General features: G+C 41.5%; 1 protein-coding gene across 2 annotated transcripts in view; it reads left to right on the plus strand.

Moving 5' to 3' along the window:
• The window catches only part of TRPC4 (transient receptor potential cation channel subfamily C member 4), a 158901-nt gene that overhangs the window by 127917 nt on the left and 10611 nt on the right, over positions 1–20373 (plus strand). For both annotated transcript variants that reach the window (XM_075265909.1, XM_075265910.1), the window contains 2 exons: positions 13053–13192; positions 16084–16406. In XM_075265909.1, the coding sequence (XP_075122010.1) occupies positions 13053–13192; positions 16084–16406 (463 nt within the window). The remainder of the gene's footprint in view (positions 1–13052; positions 13193–16083; positions 16407–20373) is intronic.

The raw sequence follows: 20373 nt of genomic DNA on the forward strand, positions 1-20373 counted from the left end.
CCACCATTTGACTCAGGAGGGTCACCAAGTCCACTATGACACCCCAGGAAATGATGCCAACACCTCTGCAATGCAACTGGGACAGCAGGTCAAGCATGTCTGGGGGCATCTAACAAGCCCAAGTCACAGTTTTACCCCACCATCACAGCTTATCAACTACACACTTTCTGCACTCAAAAACCTCTATCAAAGTGGGAAAATACCTGGAAACCGTATTTCTTCCCCAATTGGATGGACAGAAACCCAAATTTAAGCTAAAGAAACATTAACAAGCACCCCTTTAAATCACGTTGCCCATGACACAGATGGAATAGGCAATGGGAAATCCTTCAGTACCCACCCTTAACTGTCATTGTGGATGTGTGTGTGTGTGTGTGTGATGTGGTAAGACCTTCCAAAATTTACTTTTCTGGTCCTTAACTTGAGCCCTTACAAATTAAGTTAGAGGCCCATAAGCTGAGCTACCAGCAGAGATTGAGGCATTTGATGTGACTTCAGCCTTTTACTAGCAGAGTTTTAGGCCCTTTAAGTTAGTTCAGCCTTGCACCAGCAGAGTTTCTTGCCCTTTGGGTGAGTTGAGCCTTGCACCAGCACGTTTCCCGTAACATCAGGTGGGCCCTAACTTCTGCGCTTTGTACAAAGTTCCACTTGACCAGCGACGTGTGGACAAGTGCATGCGGCCAGGGACGCTACATTTCAATCACGGCACACTGGCTGAATGTAGTTGAGGCTGGGACCGGGTCGCAAACTGTGGCGGCCTGCCTTGTCTCCACGCCCAATATTCCTGGCAGGAGTGATGAAACACCACCCTCCTCCTCCTCCACCGTTAAATCAACCCCAGCTACAAGCTGGAAACGCTGCAACACTGGCGTGGGGAAACGTCAGCAGGCTGTGCTGAAGCTCATCAGCTTGGGGGATAGACCGCACACTGCTTCCGAGGTCAGGGATGCCATCCTGGATGATATGGCAATGTTTTTTTCCCCGCTTCACCTGGGGCCAGGCATTTTTGTCGTGTGTGATAATGGACGGAACCTGGTAGCGGCTCTGGAGCTTGCCAGCCTCCAACACGGTCCATGCCTGGCCCACGTTTTCAACTTATTGGTGCAATGGTTTCTAACAACGTACCCCAATGTACACCAGCTACTGGTTAAAGTGTGACGCTTGTGCGCCCACTTTGGCAAGTCTACAGTATCTGGTGCTAGCCTCAATACACTCCAGCAACGCCTACATCTGCCCAAAGCACCGGCTGTTGTGCGAGGTCACCACACGCTGATACCCTAGATACCATATGTTGAGCAGGGTGTGTGAGCAGCAGAGATCTTTCATGGAGTTCCATCTCTAAAACCCAAGGGTTCATCAAAGTCAGCTCCCTCAGTTTCTGTACCATGAGTTTCCATGGGTGGCAGACTTATGTGAAATCCTATCCCATCCTTTCCACTGGACAAGAAACATTAGCATGCGCTCATCACAACTCCTGATATGACAGCTGCGTTAAGCAGGGTGTAGGGTACAACGCTGACCAGGCCCGAGCACCAGGAACAGGTGTTACGATGGCTAGTGAATAATGCTTCCAGCTGTTTTTCCACCAGCCAGTCAGCCACTACCTGCAGTCGTGTTCATACCCAACAGTCTGACCCTCCTTCCTCCCAACATGGCCAATCTTCCCAACAGAGTCATCCCACTGTTGCCCCCTCCCATGATCTCTTTTCGGGTGCTTTTACTGTCTCTCCCTCTGTTGAACCACTTCCCGAATCACAGGAGCTACCAGACGACTTTGTGTGTACTGTTGCCCAAACACTGGAGCATCTGTCATCACCTGGCAATTTAGTGGTTGTGGATCCGCAACCAACATTTTCCATCCTCAATGATGATGAACACCAGTTCCATGACAAATTTAGTGCGGTTTGCACACTTTGCAAGTCGAAACTGAGTAGGAGCTCTGAAAAGAGCAACCTCACCACCTTTTGCATGCGCTGTCATTTGGAAGGCAAGCACTGGGCTCAGTGGGAGAGAGAAAATGCAGGACAATCGTCGCCTGGTGTTGCCTACACTGACTCTTCCACTATTTACAGTGCTAGTGCTGCAGTCCAGACCACCAGCCTGGACACCTGCACATCTGCCTCTGACACTTTGGGGAGTTCACCCTCATCCGCCCTTTTTGGCCTGCACCATCATGCTCCTCTTCCCAGCCACTCCCCATCTCCCAGGCGTTTCATTGCAGGCAGAAGTACAGCGCAACCCACCCTCATGCCCAAGAATTCAATGGCCTCATCTCAAAACTGCTGGCCCTGGAGATGTTGGCATTTATGCTAGTTGAGACTCAGACCTTCTGTGACCTGATGGCAGCTGCAGCACCTCGCTATGCTGCCCTTAGCCATCACTACTTCTCTTGGTGTGCCGTCCCCAACTTGCGACAGCACGTATCCCATAAACTCAGTCAGGCCCTGAGTTCCGCGCTTTGCTCTAAGGTGCACTTGACCACGACGCATGCGGACAGGGACGCTACATCTCACTCACGGCACGCTGGGTGAATGTATTCAAGGCTGGGACCCTCTCACTCCCCCATAACATCGTCCCCAGCTGCGAGCTGGAAACGCTGCAGCATTGGCGTGGGGAGACATCAGCAGGCCATGCTGAAGCTCATCAGCTTGCCTAACAGAACACACACTGCACCCGAGGTGAGCGATGCCATCCTGGATGATATGGCAATATGGTTTTCCCCGCTGCACCTGGGCCCAGGCATGTTTGTGTATGTGATAATGACTGGAACCTGGCAGCAGATCTGGATTGACCAAAAATTGGATTGAGCTGATATAGCTTGACTGAATTGCTGTGTATCCCTGGTAGGTTTTGGGGGGTACAGCATTAAAAAATTGGATTGAGCTTATATAGCGTGACTGAATTGCTGTGTGTCACACTTAGCTTTTGGGGGGTAGACCCATAAAAATTGGATTGAGCTGATATAGCCTCATTGCATTGATGTGTCTCCCACCTAGGTTTTGGGGGTAAAAACCGTGGATATCTGGATTGAGCGTACATAGCATGACTGATTTTCTGTGTCTGTCACTGAGGTTTTGGGGGTGCACCCCCTGGACATCTGGATTGAGCGTACATAGCCTGACTGAATTTCTGTGTCTGCCACTGAGGTTTTGTGAGTACACACCCTGGATATCTGGTTTGAGCGTATATAGTCGGACCTAATTGCTTTGTATCCTTGTTTTGGGGTTTCACACAGCCTGAAAAGCACTGATTTTTTCTGTTTCCCTGTTTTGGGGTTTCACACAGCCTGAAAACACTGTTTTTTTCTGTTTCCCTGTTTTGGGGTTTCACACAGCCTGAAAACACAGTTTTTTTCTGTTTCCCTGTTTTGGGGTTACACACAGCCTGCAAAGCTGGGTTGAGCGTATATTGCTGCACTGAATTGTTCTGTCTCCCTGTTAGGTCTTTGGGGGGACACGGCTTGGAAAGCTGGGTTGAACGTATGTAGCTGCACTGAATTTCTTGGTATCCCCGTTAGGTGTTTGGGGGGAAAGCCCGTGGAAAGCTGGACTCCTGTCCCTGCAGTATATAGCTCTGAGAAGAGCTGTTGTTTTTCTTCAGTTTTTCCCTGCCTACTAGAAGCTAATGCCTTTTCTAGCCCTCAGCAGATATGTTTCTCTCCATATCTCTCACTGCAAATCTGACGAATATGGCGGCCGCTGTTCTTATAAAAGGGAGGTCACATGTTTTCGGCAGCCAATGGGTTTTTTCAATTTTTTTTTCACTGCCTCCGTTGTCGTAGTTCCTGTCCCACCTCCCCTGCACAGTTATTAGTGCAAAAAATGCACCAGGGAAGGTGGGAGGGGATACGAATTTTTATTATGTATGCTGCGTGGTATTCGATTGGAAAGGAATACCCCGAACGGCCTGATATTCGATCGAATACCTATTTGATTGAATGGTGTTCGCTCATCTCTACTTTTCACAGACGTTTCCATTATACTTACAGGTAAATCCCCAGCATTTCCCTAGGTATGATTGATATGCTGCGATTTTAAAAAATGCATCGGTTTTGGAAATTACAGCATTTCCTCTGCATGTATTTTTCTACAATATGTGGATGGGATTCGCTACATTCACCAGGGACTGTTGTGGTTTTTGCAATGTGGGGTCAGTTCTGCATTAATTCATTGTCTTCACAGGACCATTATCAACATACAAATCCCATCCCCATCAGTGTTCACATCCTCTTTGAGTTGTGTGAACAAATATTTGGTGGGTTGTTAAAAAGTAGGAGTAAGATGGAAGAGATGGAAACATGTCTGTAGGATTAGACTACACACAGCTTGTTGTCTGTTTCCATGGAGATGCCTTTTTATTTTAGATGCATTAGGACATTAAAAATAGGTTGTGAAGGTGTCACAATCCCGGCTGTATCATGGATGGTGCAGTCAGGAGTTGTGTGTGGCATCTTTATATTTTGCATCCTTTTCTTTCCCTCTGCTGGTTTTTGTAAATGCATATTTGTCCATGTCTGGTTATGTACCTGGTTCTTCTTAGTCTGATGTAAGAGCTGTGCTACTGTATGTGTAGGCATCCCTCCTCTGATGCCCTCCTTCCCCTCTCATAGCATTGCTCAGATACAGATGAAAAAATCCTGCTGCAGATTCCTCCTCTTGAATGTGTGGTATTTACTGTGTTAGGCCGGGGCCCCATGTGTGGTTTGGCTGTGGCAATTGCTGTGGCGTTTTACAGTTCCAAAAAAGTGGATGGGATTATAGCGAATTGTGTAACAATGTGCACAGCAGAAACGCTGCGATTCCCACAATCGTCATGGTTTTGGAAATTTCAGCATGTCATTTATACCTAGAAAACACTGGCGGCTTTCCTATAGGTAGGCCCTGGCCTTAATGAAAGTAGAAATTCTGTGAAAAACACTGCGGGAAAAAGTTGTGATGTGCTGCAACCCAGATGAAAGGAACTGGAGAATGGGAGTAATACTGGCGGATGGTGTACTACCTGCTCGGTCGAGTACACTCAAACACACACCCCAGCCCCACTCCTGGACCAGACACAGCTGAGGGGGTCATGTAGCACTTCCTGATGGTGGTTGTAGTAGTTTCCCCTGGGGTGCTTCTAATTGGAGAGGCGACTTCTCTACTCTGATCCGGTGTGATGGTATTTGGAAGGGCCCTGATGGTGAAGCAGAAACAACTCAGACAGACATTAGTGCAGTGAAACAGGATAACACTTTACTTCAGCAACTGGAGAAGGTACAAACAGCATTTTCCAAATGGGGGTAGTAGTACCTCAGTGTTCAATTCCCCTGTCCTCGTCTTAGGAGGGTGCCCATTCCTCTCATGCCACTCCCAGCTAGGGATGCTGTGGACAGTAGTGCAGGGTAGTCCTAACAGGGATCCGGTTACCTTTGCTGAGGCCCTAGCCAACTCCTCCTATCAGCGTATTCGGCTGCTCCTCCTGGCACAGAATCCAAAGTCCTGAGAGCCAATACTGCCTTTCCCAGGGACAACTCTGGATGAGCCTAGGACCATTCTCTCCTCCTAGGTGCTTTACTGACGGATGCTGAAGTCCAGTCTCAGTGCTGGTGCCCTCCTCTGCAGACTGCAGGAACTCAACTGTCTCTCACACAAGACTGGCACTGTACTGAGATTCAACAGTTGTTCTGGAGACAAAAGTCTCCTTCAACCCCACCCAGTAGCCTGTTACGGGCTGAACGAAGGGGGAAAAACAATAAGGGAAAGCTGCAAATTAGTGTATTTACATGGCAAAGGACACAGAACACATAGGATGGGACATACCAACATAACCCAAAGGCACAAAAGACAAATACTTAAAGCAGTAGCACTCCAGGATGCTGCAAATGCATTCCACCGCAGTTTTTCTCACAGCGCTTTTTTGCTTCATCCTGCTACATTGGTCCCTGGCCTTAAACCTCATGCACATCACTTTGCTATCATTCTATACCTGCGGTTATTTAATCCTTATTTCCATCATTACTTGTCCTTGCCTATAGTTTGGCATTCTGTTGCTCTATACTCTATTTACTTCTATTTTCTATTGTGGTTCTATAGATAACCCATGCGAATTGTTAACGGTTTTAGTCCTATCTGTCCATCTCTGAATTTCATGAGCTGCAGGGTGTACTTTTCAAGAGAACAAGTACAATAGATGGCAGATAAGTTTTACAAACACAATTCCATGCTGGCCATACGAACGATTCAGGATTCAGCCGAACAGCATTGTTTGTCTTTTACAAAGCATAAGGATAAAGCATCGAAAAGTAACTGGAAAAAAGTGTAGCTGTTGAGAAAAAGCAGATGAGGAATGAAAACAAGTGCTAAGCAATTACGCTTCTATATTTGGCTGCAGAGGTGCACAGTACACTAAATTACCGCACAATAATGACTTCATGTGTTCACTTATTATATAGAGAAGCAATTATTCATCTATCTGTACAGCTGGTAAATATAGGCCAGTAAACAGCACTGTGTGGGAGGTGAAGTTGTTGCCTTCACACATGTGCGCAAGGGTTAAGCCTATTTCTTTCTAATGCCGAACACCACAATACTATAGGCGGCCAGCAAAGACCTTAGTATGTGTTATTTTTAGTACAATTGCATTGAATAGCTTAGTTGACTGTGCTTTTCTATACAGTTTGGGCAGCAGGATGAGCATCCTTATTTGATCATCATGTTGGTATATTTGCTGAAAGCGTCTCCCAGTATATACACTAATAGTACACTAAGGTGTAGTGTAAGTTTAGCTTTCTACTCTAGGTTAGCAAAAAAGGAATAACCACGACAGCAACGCATTGCAGTCGTTCCCACATCGCTTTTCACAGAGAGTTTTCCTCTGAATATACTGAATATACCAGCATTTCTGTAAACATAATTGACATACTGCAATTTACAAAAACGCAAGCATTTTTTTTTTGGAATGTGTGCATGGCGTTAGCCAGAATCCAATCCCCTTTGCAGGTACTATAAGATGCTATGTGGCCCCAACCTTAGAGGGATTTTGGGACTTTATAATTGATTAGCTGTCCTTAGAGTATCTTAGAAGATCTTTTCCTTACATTCTAGTAAGGCTCCAATAGTCATGTATGCCCAGTAGAATACAGTACAGCTTCTGCTGTGTCCACAGTAAAAGAAGTAGGGATATAATTTAGGCTGGGCACCGGCTTTCCTTTTGTGGCTAGATGCTTATTTAATTGTTTTCTCCTCACTGCTTGAAATCTGTATCTGGACATCTATATTTTATTGTTATAAATGCTGCTGCCCAATGGTGTACTTTCTCTCTGAGAAGCAGAAGGAGAGCCTACAGTATGTCCAGCCTAAATGATGACCTTTCACTGAGGATACAGCAGACGATGTACTGTATTCTACTGGACATGGAAACTTTTTTTCATAAAATACTTTACAAAATTACTCTAAAATGCATACTGCATTTACTTATTTCCATTTGTATTAATATCACAACCCTTTTATATTACATTTTTTCCACATGTGCTTATTAATTCTGATGCTTTTGTACAGCATATACTGTACTGTACTATACTTGTTAAGATAATGGTCAGATTCACTTTTTTGGGCTCCATGGCTATATTACACACCCCGTTTATTACACTGTGATTTCACTTCAAGACCTTGCATAATCATCAACGTTGCCTACCCTTAAACGAGCATTTTCCCTCCATAGAGTATAATAGGGTTTGATATTCGATTTGAGTAGTCGAATATTGAGGGGCTACTCGAAACGTATATCGAATCTCAAACATTTTACTGTTCGCTCATCTCTAGGTATAACCACTAGTATAACTGTATTGGGGTTATGATATTTGATGCTGATGATGCTTGCAGAATGCAAAAATCATGGATCCTGCAAAATAATTTGACAGTTTAAAGACAAATATGTAATTTAAAGGAGTATTCCATTTTGGAAATTTATGATTTAGCTACAAAGTCAGAAATGGGGCCTGTACCAAGTCTGATAATAGGTAATCTCATAGCTGGTGTCCGTTTCAGAGACTCTTTGGTGGGCCCAGGCTCTTGCACAGTAATGGTCCTGCAGAAGGCAGTCAAATCTAAAAGTTACTATGTTCTATTCCCTAGGGTTTGTGGGAGGATGGGCTCCCAAAGTCATTGAACCAGTGGACCCAAGGAGCCCCAGTCTACACTAGTTACTGTCACAGGAAAGTTAACTGTGTATTTGTGGCTCTTGCCATGCACTTTTATGGAAGTTCCAAAAATAACCACATATGTATTATTGAGATAGGTGCGGGTGCCAAAGGTGACCCACCTATCAGATTATGTCCTATATGGGAATACCTGTTAGGCATATGTAAGATGAAAGAAATCATCCAGTCACTTATTGAAAGAATGGAAAGCGTTCAATCATGTCCGGTGCCTGGGAAGATTTTATAGATATTTCTAAAGATTTCCTTTCCTCAGCAACGGGTCTTCATAGTTCGTTTTCCGTATCACACGCTGGGCTTTATATCAGTGTTGCACAGACTTGAACTCAATTTATCTCTGACAATTTAAAGATTTGGCTTAGAGTATAGGAAAGACTAATGCTTACATCAGCAGTGTCACATTCAGCTCTCACACTTTACATACTGCAGGTATTTATAGATGAATGTGTCACAAGAACGGTGCAATGAAAATCTAATGATATTTCTGAAGCAGAAGATTGTTACTAAGGACAATCATCATTGCAATGATTCCATGGGTGCAGGTGCAAGAAACAACAGCTTGAACCTTTATATATTTATTCAACTTGATGCCACCCTGAATCCTTGCCAATATATGTATTGAGAGTGGAGCAGGGATTACATGGTTAAACCAGCTTTTATTTGCAAATTTTTAAAGGGGTTGCGTCACTACAGACAGGCACTGTATTCACTGGGACCGCTAGCTATGAGGAGAATGGGTATCAGAAAGTTTTCCCTGTGAATGAAGTGCCAGTGCACTTGTGAGAACAGAGCTCTATACACTTCCATGGTGCAAGTAGAGATTGCAATCCCAGCAGTCCCATAGAAGTCAATGGAGCACCTGCCACACAAATGCATAGCCGCTTCATTCACAGGGAGGTTTCAAGGGGACTTTCTGTTCCATGTTGTTCCCAGTAGTGAGACCGCAGAGTTCTGACACTTAAAGAGGTTGTCCGGGTAAAACAACTAAAAAAATAAAATAAATAAAATAAAAATCATATCTGATCCCAGTGCTCCGTTGTCCTCCCAGTACGGTTTGGTCCTCCTGCTCTGGTGTCTTCTCAAAGGGACACAGTTTGCCAACAGGCTCAGGAAGAGACCCCAGGACGTCTCGTGCCCTTTACTGAGGCGACCGATTTGCTTCAGCAGTCACGTGTGGCAGGGACTTCTGCTGGAAGACAATAATGGACCGGGAGGACCAGACCATGCTGGGAGGCACTGAAGAACCGGCGGAAGGGGAGTATAATTTTTTTCACTTCCTCTGGCCGATTTAAAAAATAATTTTTAAGTCCATTTTTTCTGGACAACCTCTTGAAGTGTCTATAGTGACACAACCCCTCAATATCTTCATTTAGTGTCACTGCTCCATTGATCCTGCCAGTCCACAACAATAATGTCACGTACATCATTCACATGACTGCTGCAACCTATCACTTAGTCAATACACTAGTCAAGTAAATGATGACATCACTGTTGGACTGGTGGAAATGACTAGAGTGGCCAATATAGGTTATAGTTCTACCTTATAACAATTCTTGTTCCATAAAAATATTGGCAGCCTTGACCAATATCCCATTTCTTAATCTGAGAAGCCCCTTTATATCCCCAGTGGCTAAATACCCTGCCAATTTCATATTGCATTGCTGAAATCATCACCTGCTGTATTATGCCCATGGAAGAAGTAGAAGAAAAGGAAGACAATCATTAAGAAACCACAAGAACTTCTAAGCAGCTCATCTTTTTTTATTGAATGGAGTTGAGCTGCAATACCTTGTACAACCTATAGATGGATGCGGTGCTGTTTCTAAATATAAAAAGCATGTTCTTTATTCATCCTGGGCAATCTCTTTACTATGGGATATTGGTCAAGGCTGCCAATATTTTTAGTTCGTGTTGTACACACAGAAAATGATCAGATTTATAAGTTTAATTATTAATATGATTTCTAACACTCAAATTTAAAGCTCGAGCAATGCCAAGAAGAAAACATACAGGACATTAATATTTCATGCCAGCTAAATTTGTATCTCCCCTTATAAAATGTTTAATAGTTCATTCATTTCCTTAGCAACACAGATGGCATTTTGGAAGAAGTTTCCTTTTTTTTGCTTTTTTTTTTCTTCTTTGTGCTATGAAGATACAAAGTCATATACAGTATGCCCAAGTACAATAACCCATATACACAGACCTAATATATATATATATATATATATATATATATATATATATACAGATATATAGTACTATGCCAAAGTTTTAGTCAATTCACAAAATTAAGTGAATGAATAAAAGAGAAATATAAATCCCACCAATATTTAGTGTGAGCGCCCTTTGGGGGAGGAGTCCTGGAAATGATGATCCGGCCCCTGCAGAGCCCTGATCTCAATATCATCCAGTTGAAAGACGGAAGGATTGGAGCAAGGCTTAATCCACAGAAGATCTGGAAGATGTCTGTAACAACCTCCCTGCCGAGTTCCTTCAAAAACTGTCTACAAGTTCCGAGAAGAATTGATTGAAAGGCAAACGGCAAAGGTCACACCAAATATTGATGGGATTTAGATTACTCTTTTGCTCACTCACTACATTGTGTTAAAGGGGTTGTCCAGGATAAACTGATCTTTCTAATATAAAATACTTACCCCTCTCCCCCATGAGGTCCGTGAAAAGGAACCCATGAACAAATACAGTATTTTTTTATAGTCTATGGATGCCACATGCAAATAAATTTGGTTGGATGAATAGACCCTTAGGTTGAAAATAAGGCAAAATGATCAGCAGCAGATTTCCTACAGTTCACACTTTTTGCATAAATTCCTTTTAATGACATAATTTTGCAGAAAAGATTAGAATTGTATAAAATGTGATAACAATGTACATCACATTCACGATAAATAATACTTAGATTATAAATAATGTGCAGCGTTGGTCTTTCATCTGCTTATTTTATCACAGTTTTTTATCTGGTCTATAAATATAGATGGCGTAATATACTGTGAGACAGTTGCAAGAAGACTTGGAAAAACATTTCCTTGTGTTGTTCCGCTCATTTTTCCTTTTCCCACAATTCTAAAAATACATTAGCTGAAGCGGGTGTCATCTGCTCTGAGCGTCACTTTGTACTAATCCAGAATAAAGTATTTTACAGATGTTTTTGGATTTACACATATATCATAGCCCCATGTACAAAAATACTGCAAAAAGTCACCGTAAACACCAATCCTGAAAGACAAGGAATGAAATGATCACTTTCTGTTTTATAGGCAATCCTAGGCTAAGAGTCCTGGTTGCAAAAAAAAGCCCCTGTAGTCAGAACCCTTCAGTAATTTTGTGTGATGGTCTGTACTCTTGTTTTTATTATGAACTAAAGTCTTATGGGCCCTGGTCAATCTTTGGTCCTGGACCCCCTAACTCCTCCCTACAGCGAATTCTTAATAGTGACGGTTATGGGTATCTTAGATCCTTTAAAGGAATACAGCTTTAGTACCAGAGGTGTAACTTGCAGCTCCTTGTCCCTAGTGCAAAATTGGTAATAGTGCCTCATTCCTACAATATGCCATTTAGAATAGTGGTTTATTTTATATGGCAGAGGGATCTTTGGGGGCTCCCCAGGGTTCAAGGCCAGTAGAGACTGTTATTGCTGCACCCCTATAGCTACGGCCCAAGAAATCCATACAAGACCAAAGAGGTTTGATCATCCTTAGTGTGGTTAAGGTAATCTGTGGGTCTCCTTGGTTTGTGGGCCAGATGTAAGCTGCAATTTCAGTACTGATGCCAATGCTTATGAGCTCCCTAAGGCTCCTGGGTTCAAGTGCGACTGCACCCTCTGCACCGCTTCAAGTTACGCCTCTGGAAGTAGGGGATTTTGGGTTATTTCAAGAATTACTGTGAAAACAAAAAAAAAAACTACTAGAAAAACTTAAAGGGGTTGTCCAGGCAAAATTGGACAGCCCCTTTAACTTTTAAACCAGCCAGGGGCAGGGAAAATTTTTTTTAAAAAATAAAAAATTATACTCACATGTCCCCGTTGATCTGGTGTCCTCCCGGTGTGTCCTGGTTCTTCTGCTCTGGTGGCTCTTTCTAGGTTCTGGTGAAGCCACTGATTGGTCTCACATGACCAATGAGGCCAATTAGCTGCCTAAGCTGGATTCAGGAAGAAACCCGTGATGTCACAGATAGTGACATTGCATGCGGTTATGTGACCACTGTGGCCAGTCAGCGGCTTCAGCGGAACTCTGGAAGATATCTGTTGAGCAGAAGGACCAGAACACACCGGGAGGGCACCGGAGCATTGAGGACAGGTGAGTATGATTTTTTTAACCCCTTTACCTTTACAGTTGCATTACTCTGCCATTGCTTTATGCATACTGACCAAAATTATGTCAAATGGACACGCTTTGGCCCATTTGCTAAGTCTAGGGGTTCATTGCTGTATACTGTATCAGAAAGTTTTCCTGGTGGGTATGTCAAACGGGTATCAAGAGAACAGAGGCTAAGAAATATTAATTCAGCAGAAACTATTTGTTACAACATAAGGTATGCTCCTAGTATTTCATATCAATTCTTGGCTGGACTAATACTGAGCTGCAATACCAGATGCAACCTGTGGATAAGAGTAGTGCTGTTTTTGCAAAATAGAACAACATCTTTTTGTAATCTCATACTAAACCTCAGGTTGACAGGTTGAGTTTAAGGTTGGCCACTTAGCATGTGCAGGTTTTTATGTAACAATGTTAGTTCTGTGTATATTAGACTTTTCATCTGATAGATGTTCTAACGGTAATGAGTTCTTAATGGAGTAATATACTGAAATATTCAACTCTATTTGTTTTACAATACGCAGGTATTATATGGGCTGAAATTAAACAGATGTGGGATGGAGGACTTCAGGATTATATCCACGACTGGTGGAACTTAATGGATTTCGTCATGAATTCCTTATACCTGGCAACTATCTCTTTAAAAATTGTTGCTTATTGTAAGGTACGGTTAATATATCTAATGACATTCATTTCCATTTAATATCTAGATCATGTGTAATATAATATGGGATAAAAAATAATTTCTAGTATTGATATTATTATCGATTACAATAATTGTTATGATTGATATAATAATAATAATAATAATAATAATAATAATAATAATAATAATAATAATACATATAATATTAATACTAAAAATAATAGTAATAATAATAACGATAATAAAAAAATATAATAATAATAATAATGATCCTACTACTACTAATAGTAATGATAATAATAATATTAATATTAATAACAATAATAATAAGAAGAATATCAATAATAATAATGATAATAATAATAATAATAATAATAATACATATAACAATAATACTAAAAATAATAGTAGTAGTAATAATAATTTGACTACTACTACTACTACTACTAATGATGATAATAATAATAATAATAATAATAATAATAATAATAATAATAGTGATTCTAATAATAATATCAATAATAATACTACTACTACTACTACTACTACTAATAATAATAATAATAATAATAATAGTAATAATTGTTGTAATACTACTACTACTAATAATAATAATAATAATAATAATTTGACTACTACTAAGAATAAGAATAATGATACTACTACTAATAGTAATTCCAATAATATTAATAATATCAATAATAATAATAATAATAATAATAATAATAATAATAATAATAATAATAATAATAATAGTCATAATAATAATGTAAACTGCATCTTCTATGTTGTACATACTTTTAGTTGCATCTGGGAATATTCACCTGAATAGCACACCTTGTGGTTAATTGTGGAATTGCGCTTAATTAAATAATTTTCATTCTAAACAACTATAACTCGTGTGCGAGACTGAAAATAAATTAAAAAGTGCTAAAATATCATATGTGTTAACCAAGCCTATATGGGGCACGCTGTGTAGTTTTCACTTTAACAACGACATGTTCTGTATATAAAGCATCATCAATAATGGAAGAGTTAAGACTAATCAGAAGAGATTTACAGTACACAAATGATAAAGTAGAAAGTTGCTAACTTTTCATTATTATACTACTTTAAGTAGGACAAAGGATTATATAAGTAATGAAATGATGACTCCAAGTGCTGTAAGTGCCCTAGTGGGACCTCAAAAATCACAAAAGCAAAACTGAGTTTAATAAAATTTAACTTTAAAAAGTCTCCATAAAAATAAAGAACTAACACAAACTCCTTTTTTTCATTAAGAAGTTATTATATTTTTTTTTAGAAATATTGTAGTTACTCATAAAATTATATTTAAAGGGGCTCTATCATTGGGAAAAGTCATTTTTAAGTAAGCACATACTTGCATAGGCTATTCCACACCTACCTTTTGTATGTAAATCCCATCAGTAGTTTTTGAATGAGCCCGTTTTTATTCACATGCTAATTAGGTTCCAGCGTGCGCCCTGGAAGTCTCAGCAAGCACCCTCTGTTATTCTCTCCTGTGTATACAGCACAGGTTGCTGCTGCTGCTGACTCCTCCTCCCTGCTCTCATACACAGCACAGAGCAGAGACAGTGCTTGATGAGAACGTCCAGTGCTCACTGGAGGCTAATTACTATATTACTAAAAATAGACTTATTCAAAAACTACTGAAGCGATTTATATACAAAAGATAGTGTGGAACAGCCTTTCTAAAGGCTATGCAAGTATATGTTTAGTTAAAAAATGACTTTTCCCAATGAAAGCGCCCCTTTAATCCCTCAACAATTCTAACAACCCTTAAAATTATTTTTTGTTATTATTCATTCTGCACTGTGCTTGGCCTATTGTGGATAAGTTGTTAGGCAGGGTCACTACATGCATGAGAAATTAATCCAGACGCCATACGGAATCATGACTGGATTTTTGGCAAGAGCCACCCCAAAGATTTTGCAGTTATGGTTGTATCCACTGGCAACCAACGAAGTCAGCAGATTGTCACCACTAAAATGGTTAGAGAAAATCATTAAAACCTTGCAGAATGTCCAATCATTTATGTTTGCAAAAATGTTTCATGATTAATTGTCCACCAATTTAAATATGTTTATGGGAATGATAAGGTCAGAGGCCGCATTGACCAGTAATCCTGGGTAACTGTTGCCATCCTAATAAATAAGGCTAAGTGCTAGCAGTAAGGAAATGACACCAGGCACACAATGTTGGTGCTAGTTCCTCTCTCAGCCGAGGAGAAAGTACACTGATGCACTTTATTAAAGCAACATGGGGTTAATATAGAAGCAGAGAAAGGAAGAGAGGTAATAACAATGTGAGGGCTTGTTCACATCTGCGCCCGGGACTCCGCTCTACAGGTTTCCGTTTCCTGCACAAAACTAGGCAGGAGACGGAAACCTGCCGGCATCTTTCAAACTCATTCATTTGAATGGGTTTGTAAAGTGTCCGGCCGTGAGTGCTGGTAAGCGTTTTATGCTCTCCGCAGCAAAACCGGACATGCTCACGGCCAGACTCGGCATCACAGGTTTCCGTCTTCTGCCGGCAGAAGACGGAAACCTAATACGGAGTGCCGAACGCTGGTGTGAACCCAGCGTAAGTCTTTGTATTCATTCCTGATCGGTGTAGTACATCTCAATCACACACAGAGAGAAAGTTTGATCAAATAGACTGAATGCACATAAGGACAAATGGCAATACCTCCATAAGTAACACATTTTGATCAAAATTTGACATCTGTTTTAACTTTTGATTTACTAACAGTGACCAATTGTGAGTTGAGTAGAAATCTTCTTTGATGTAATATTGCTAGAACATTAAGAGGGAATTTTTTGCATGACTATTACATGAATCAATGGATATGTTAAAAAAAATAACTTTTTTTCTGTGATTTTTTTCAGTACAGTGAAGATAAACTCCCGCGTGACACCTGGGAAATGTGGCATCCAACCTTAGTAGCGGAAGCATTATTTGCAATAGCGAATATTTTTAGCTCTCTGAGATTGATTTCATTGTTCACAGCCAATTCCCACCTGGGTCCCCTGCAGATCTCTTTAGGAAGAATGCTTTTGGACATTTTAAAATTTCTCTTTATTTACTGTCTTGTGTTACTGGCATTTGCAAATGGATTAAATCAATTATACTTTAATTATGATACAACCTCAGAAAAGAGCTTGAACTGCACGGGCATTCGGTGCGAAAAGCAAAACAACGCCTTCTCCACGTAAGTTTCACTTCAAAAGTGCAGTCTCCGCATATACCCTGCTATAGCATTCTTTAGTAGACTGCATTTTATGTACCTAGGAAACATGCATGGACCTGGCATGGAGACACATATAAGGCCTATGGATCTGTATTATGGATCCATATGCACTCTGTGTTCCCCCATATGGCCCCTCTCTGATAGACTATATTATTTATTATAAAAAACAAAAAAAACTTTGCAAGTCTTCAGTAGGTGATACCTTTTTTAATGGCTAACTCATAATGATGACAGAATATGACGTTTCGAAGCTTTCCTCTGAGCTTCTTCTTCAGATATAACTAAAAAACACTTTCTAGAGGCTGCATATTTATGTACAACAGGACACATAGGGATAGGATTACAGGAGGGAGGGGGGAAGAGGCTTATTACTATATACTTATAACAACAAACAATCAATTGCCAGATCCCCCAGTTCTTATCTTAATGGCTGTCTTAATGATGTGTATAAAAAGACATAAACCCACGTGAGATGTTCATCCCATTGTCCAACGTCTGGAATAGGGTCATGGCCTTGTACTCATATATTATTTATGTAATACCTCTTGGCAGTGGCGCAACTAGCAAAGACTGGGCCCCCCAGCAAACTTTTGACTTGCTCCCCCCCAGAGCACAGAGCCCCTTTTCCTGGTCCCCACATAATATAACTCGCCATTTACACAAAATTTAGTGTCCAAAAGTGGCCTCCAAACATAAAGTCCCATAGCAGCCCCTCCACATGTTGTAATGTCCCATAGTGGCATCTCCAGACAGTATAATGTCCCACTGTGACCCCTTCCCATGGTGGAATGTCCCATAGCTGCCTCTCCAAACAATATTATAGTGGTCCGTCCATACAGTATAATGTCCTACCATCTCCCCTGCACATACATTATTATGCCCTATAGAGGAGTGCACACCAACTATTATGCCTCATAGTGTCCCCTGCACACAGTATTATGTCCCCATAGTGGCCCCTGCACACAGTATTATTCCCCATAGTGCCCCCTGCACACAATGTTATGCCCCATAGTGGCCCCCGCACACAGTATTATGCTCCACAGTGGCCCCTGCACACAGTATAATGCCCCATAGTGGCCACTGCACACAGTATTATGCCCCATAGTGGCCCCTGCACACACTATTATGCTACATAGTGGCCACTGCACACACTATTATGCCCCATAGTGGCCCCTGCACACACTATTATGCCCCATAGTGGCCCCTGAACACAATATTTCATGGACCTTCAAAATATAGGTCATGTCCTATTTTATTTATTTTTTAAATAAATTGTTATTGAAGTTTTTAGAGAGAATATATAAAAGAGAGTGGTGCAGCACACTCTAGAACAATAAAACAATAGAACAATAGGTCGTATGAGAAGACCAGAAAAGCAAAGTATTTTAGGCTGTGGCGTTTTGTAAGACGCCTCTGAGACAAAACATCAGTTATTTAACAGTACATTATTAGCAACAAAGAAACAGTATTGCAACAAGATAATACAAAAAAGAAAAAGGGTAAAATGGCAAAATGAAAGGTAAAGGTAAAGGGGGCGAGAACATAAAAGGGCCAACCTGTCAAGGCATATGAAGCGAATGATTGAAATAAGTATCTGGAGACACTGAGTACGTATTGAAAGAATAAAGGATGGAAGAGGGAGTATGATTATTTTGTTAACTAATTGAAGTGGAGGAGTTGGAGTTTCAACCATGACGACCATTGATAATAGAAGTGTTTAAGCTTACCCTTTTGACAAGCCGACATGTCCTCTTGCAGACGGTCAGTGGAAATAATGGATAGAAGTTCAGCAAGGGAGGGGATGTGTGATGATTTCCAGTGATGACCAATTAAAAGCCAGGCAGCATGGGGAAAATGACATGTAAGGGATCGGTACTGGGGGAAATTTTTTGAATTCTAAGCAAGAGGAAAGACAAGGGAGCAGACGGTGTTATATGGCAGCCAGGGTAGCTGCTGAGTGCATTGAGGGTGGTGTGCCAGAATGGAATAATAATAATAAAATTTATTTATATAGCGCCAACATATTCCACAGCGCTGTACAATTTGTAGGGTTCAAATACAGACAGAAAGATACATAACAAAGAAAGTCATTTCACACACTGGGACTGAGGACCCTGCTCGCAAGAGCTTACAATCTATGGGCTAGAGGGGGTGACACAAAAGGTAGCAGTAATCAACAGACTGGGACCAAAATCTTCAGAAGGTTTGGCAAGGAGAAGCGCTCACCCAATTGGATAACGATATGTTTATTAAGGCACGACGCGTTTCAGGCACTTAGGCCCTTTATCAAGTGCAATAAATCACCTTCCCAGAGCAGCTGGGAGTCTTAGTGGTTCCGAGTTCAGGCTCTGAGAAGTTGATAGTCAACAGTGTCAAAAGCTGCAGAGAGGTCCAGAAGAATAAGAAGAGAGAAGTCACTATTGGATTTAGCTATTAGGAGATCATTGGAGACTTTTGTGAGAGCTGTTTCAGTAGAGTGCAGAGCGCGGAAACCAGATTGCAAGGGGTCAAGCAGAGAATTAGCAGAGAGATAGTGGATTAAACGAGAATAGACCAGGTGTTCCAAGAGTTTAGAGATGAAGGGGAGGTTAGAGACGGGTTGATAGTTAGCAGCACAGGATGGGTCCAGGGAGGGTTTTTTCAATAGCGGGGTTGTAACAGCATGCTTGAAGGAGGATGAGAAGAATCCAGAAGAGAGAGAGAGGTTAAATATTTTAGTAAGGTAAGTAGTGACAGCAGGCGACAGAGATTGGAGAAGGTGTGATGGGAAGGGGTTACTACTGCAGGTCGTAGGGTGGGATGAAGAAAGTAGCTGGGAGACTTCCTCTTCTGTAACAGGTTCAAAAGATGAGAATGGACAGTCTGAAGTGCAGTTGGTGAGGGGGTCCGTACTATGGTAGGTGTGGGAATCAATGCCACCTGGGACTTGGGCAGTTATTTCCTGACGGATCTTATCAATTTTATCATGGAAATAGATGGCCAGGTCATCAGCACTAAGGTCTGTGAATGGCATCTGTATCTTGGGTGTGAGTAAGGAGTGAAAAGTTTCAAAAAGCCTTTTAATGTTGCTGGAGAGAGAAAAGATGAGAGCGGTGAAATAGGTTTGTTTGGCGAGTTAAAGGGCAGAACTATATGTTTTAAGCATAAATTTGAAGTGGAGGAAATCTGCAGGTGAAAGTGATTTTCTCCAGAGACGTTCTGCACACCTAGAGCACCGCTGAAGAAATTGTGTCTGTGGTGTGTGCCAGGGTTGAGGGGGGAGCACCCTCATCCAATGCATTTTTAAGGGTTTCATTATAGTGACTGGTGGCCAGATTGGGACAGGAGATTGAGGAGATGGGGGACAGAGAGGACTGTGGAGTATCTGCGAGGTGCTGGGTGTCGATAGCACGCAAATTCCTATATGTGTGATGGGTAGGGGTATCTTGTGAGGACAGCTCCCAAAAATATGGAAGAGCGAACCAGTTTGTCCACATATCCCCCAACAAAAGGGAGAAGAGGTTGGGTAAAATTTTGAAAGTCTCAGTGGGGTATAGTACCAACGTAAAAGAAGTTCATGGTATTATTCCCAATGAGAGGTGCAGGAAGTTGCTCTATGTGCCCAGGATAAAGCCTCTTTCCATTCTGTCACATCGAACCTGCAACCCAGGTCTGATTCCCATTTTAAAAGGGGAGGGGATTTGGTAGGTAGGAGATAATCAGCTACAAGAAAATATAGAGATTTTATCATATTTTGTCATGCGCAGTATTCCACCAGTATTTCAGATAGCTATGGGCGAAATAATAGTGCTGAAAATTGGGAAGTCCCATTCCTCCGTGATTAGGGAGCTTTGTCATGTTCTATTTCTGACCATTTAATACAGATCCTTCCATAGACTGATATATGAGGGACCTGTGAAAATGGGTGTCCCTTGGGTGCAAGATGGAG

Source organism: Leptodactylus fuscus, chromosome 2, assembly GCF_031893055.1.
Source record: "Leptodactylus fuscus isolate aLepFus1 chromosome 2, aLepFus1.hap2, whole genome shotgun sequence".
Classification (NCBI taxonomy): Eukaryota; Metazoa; Chordata; class Amphibia; order Anura; family Leptodactylidae; genus Leptodactylus; species Leptodactylus fuscus.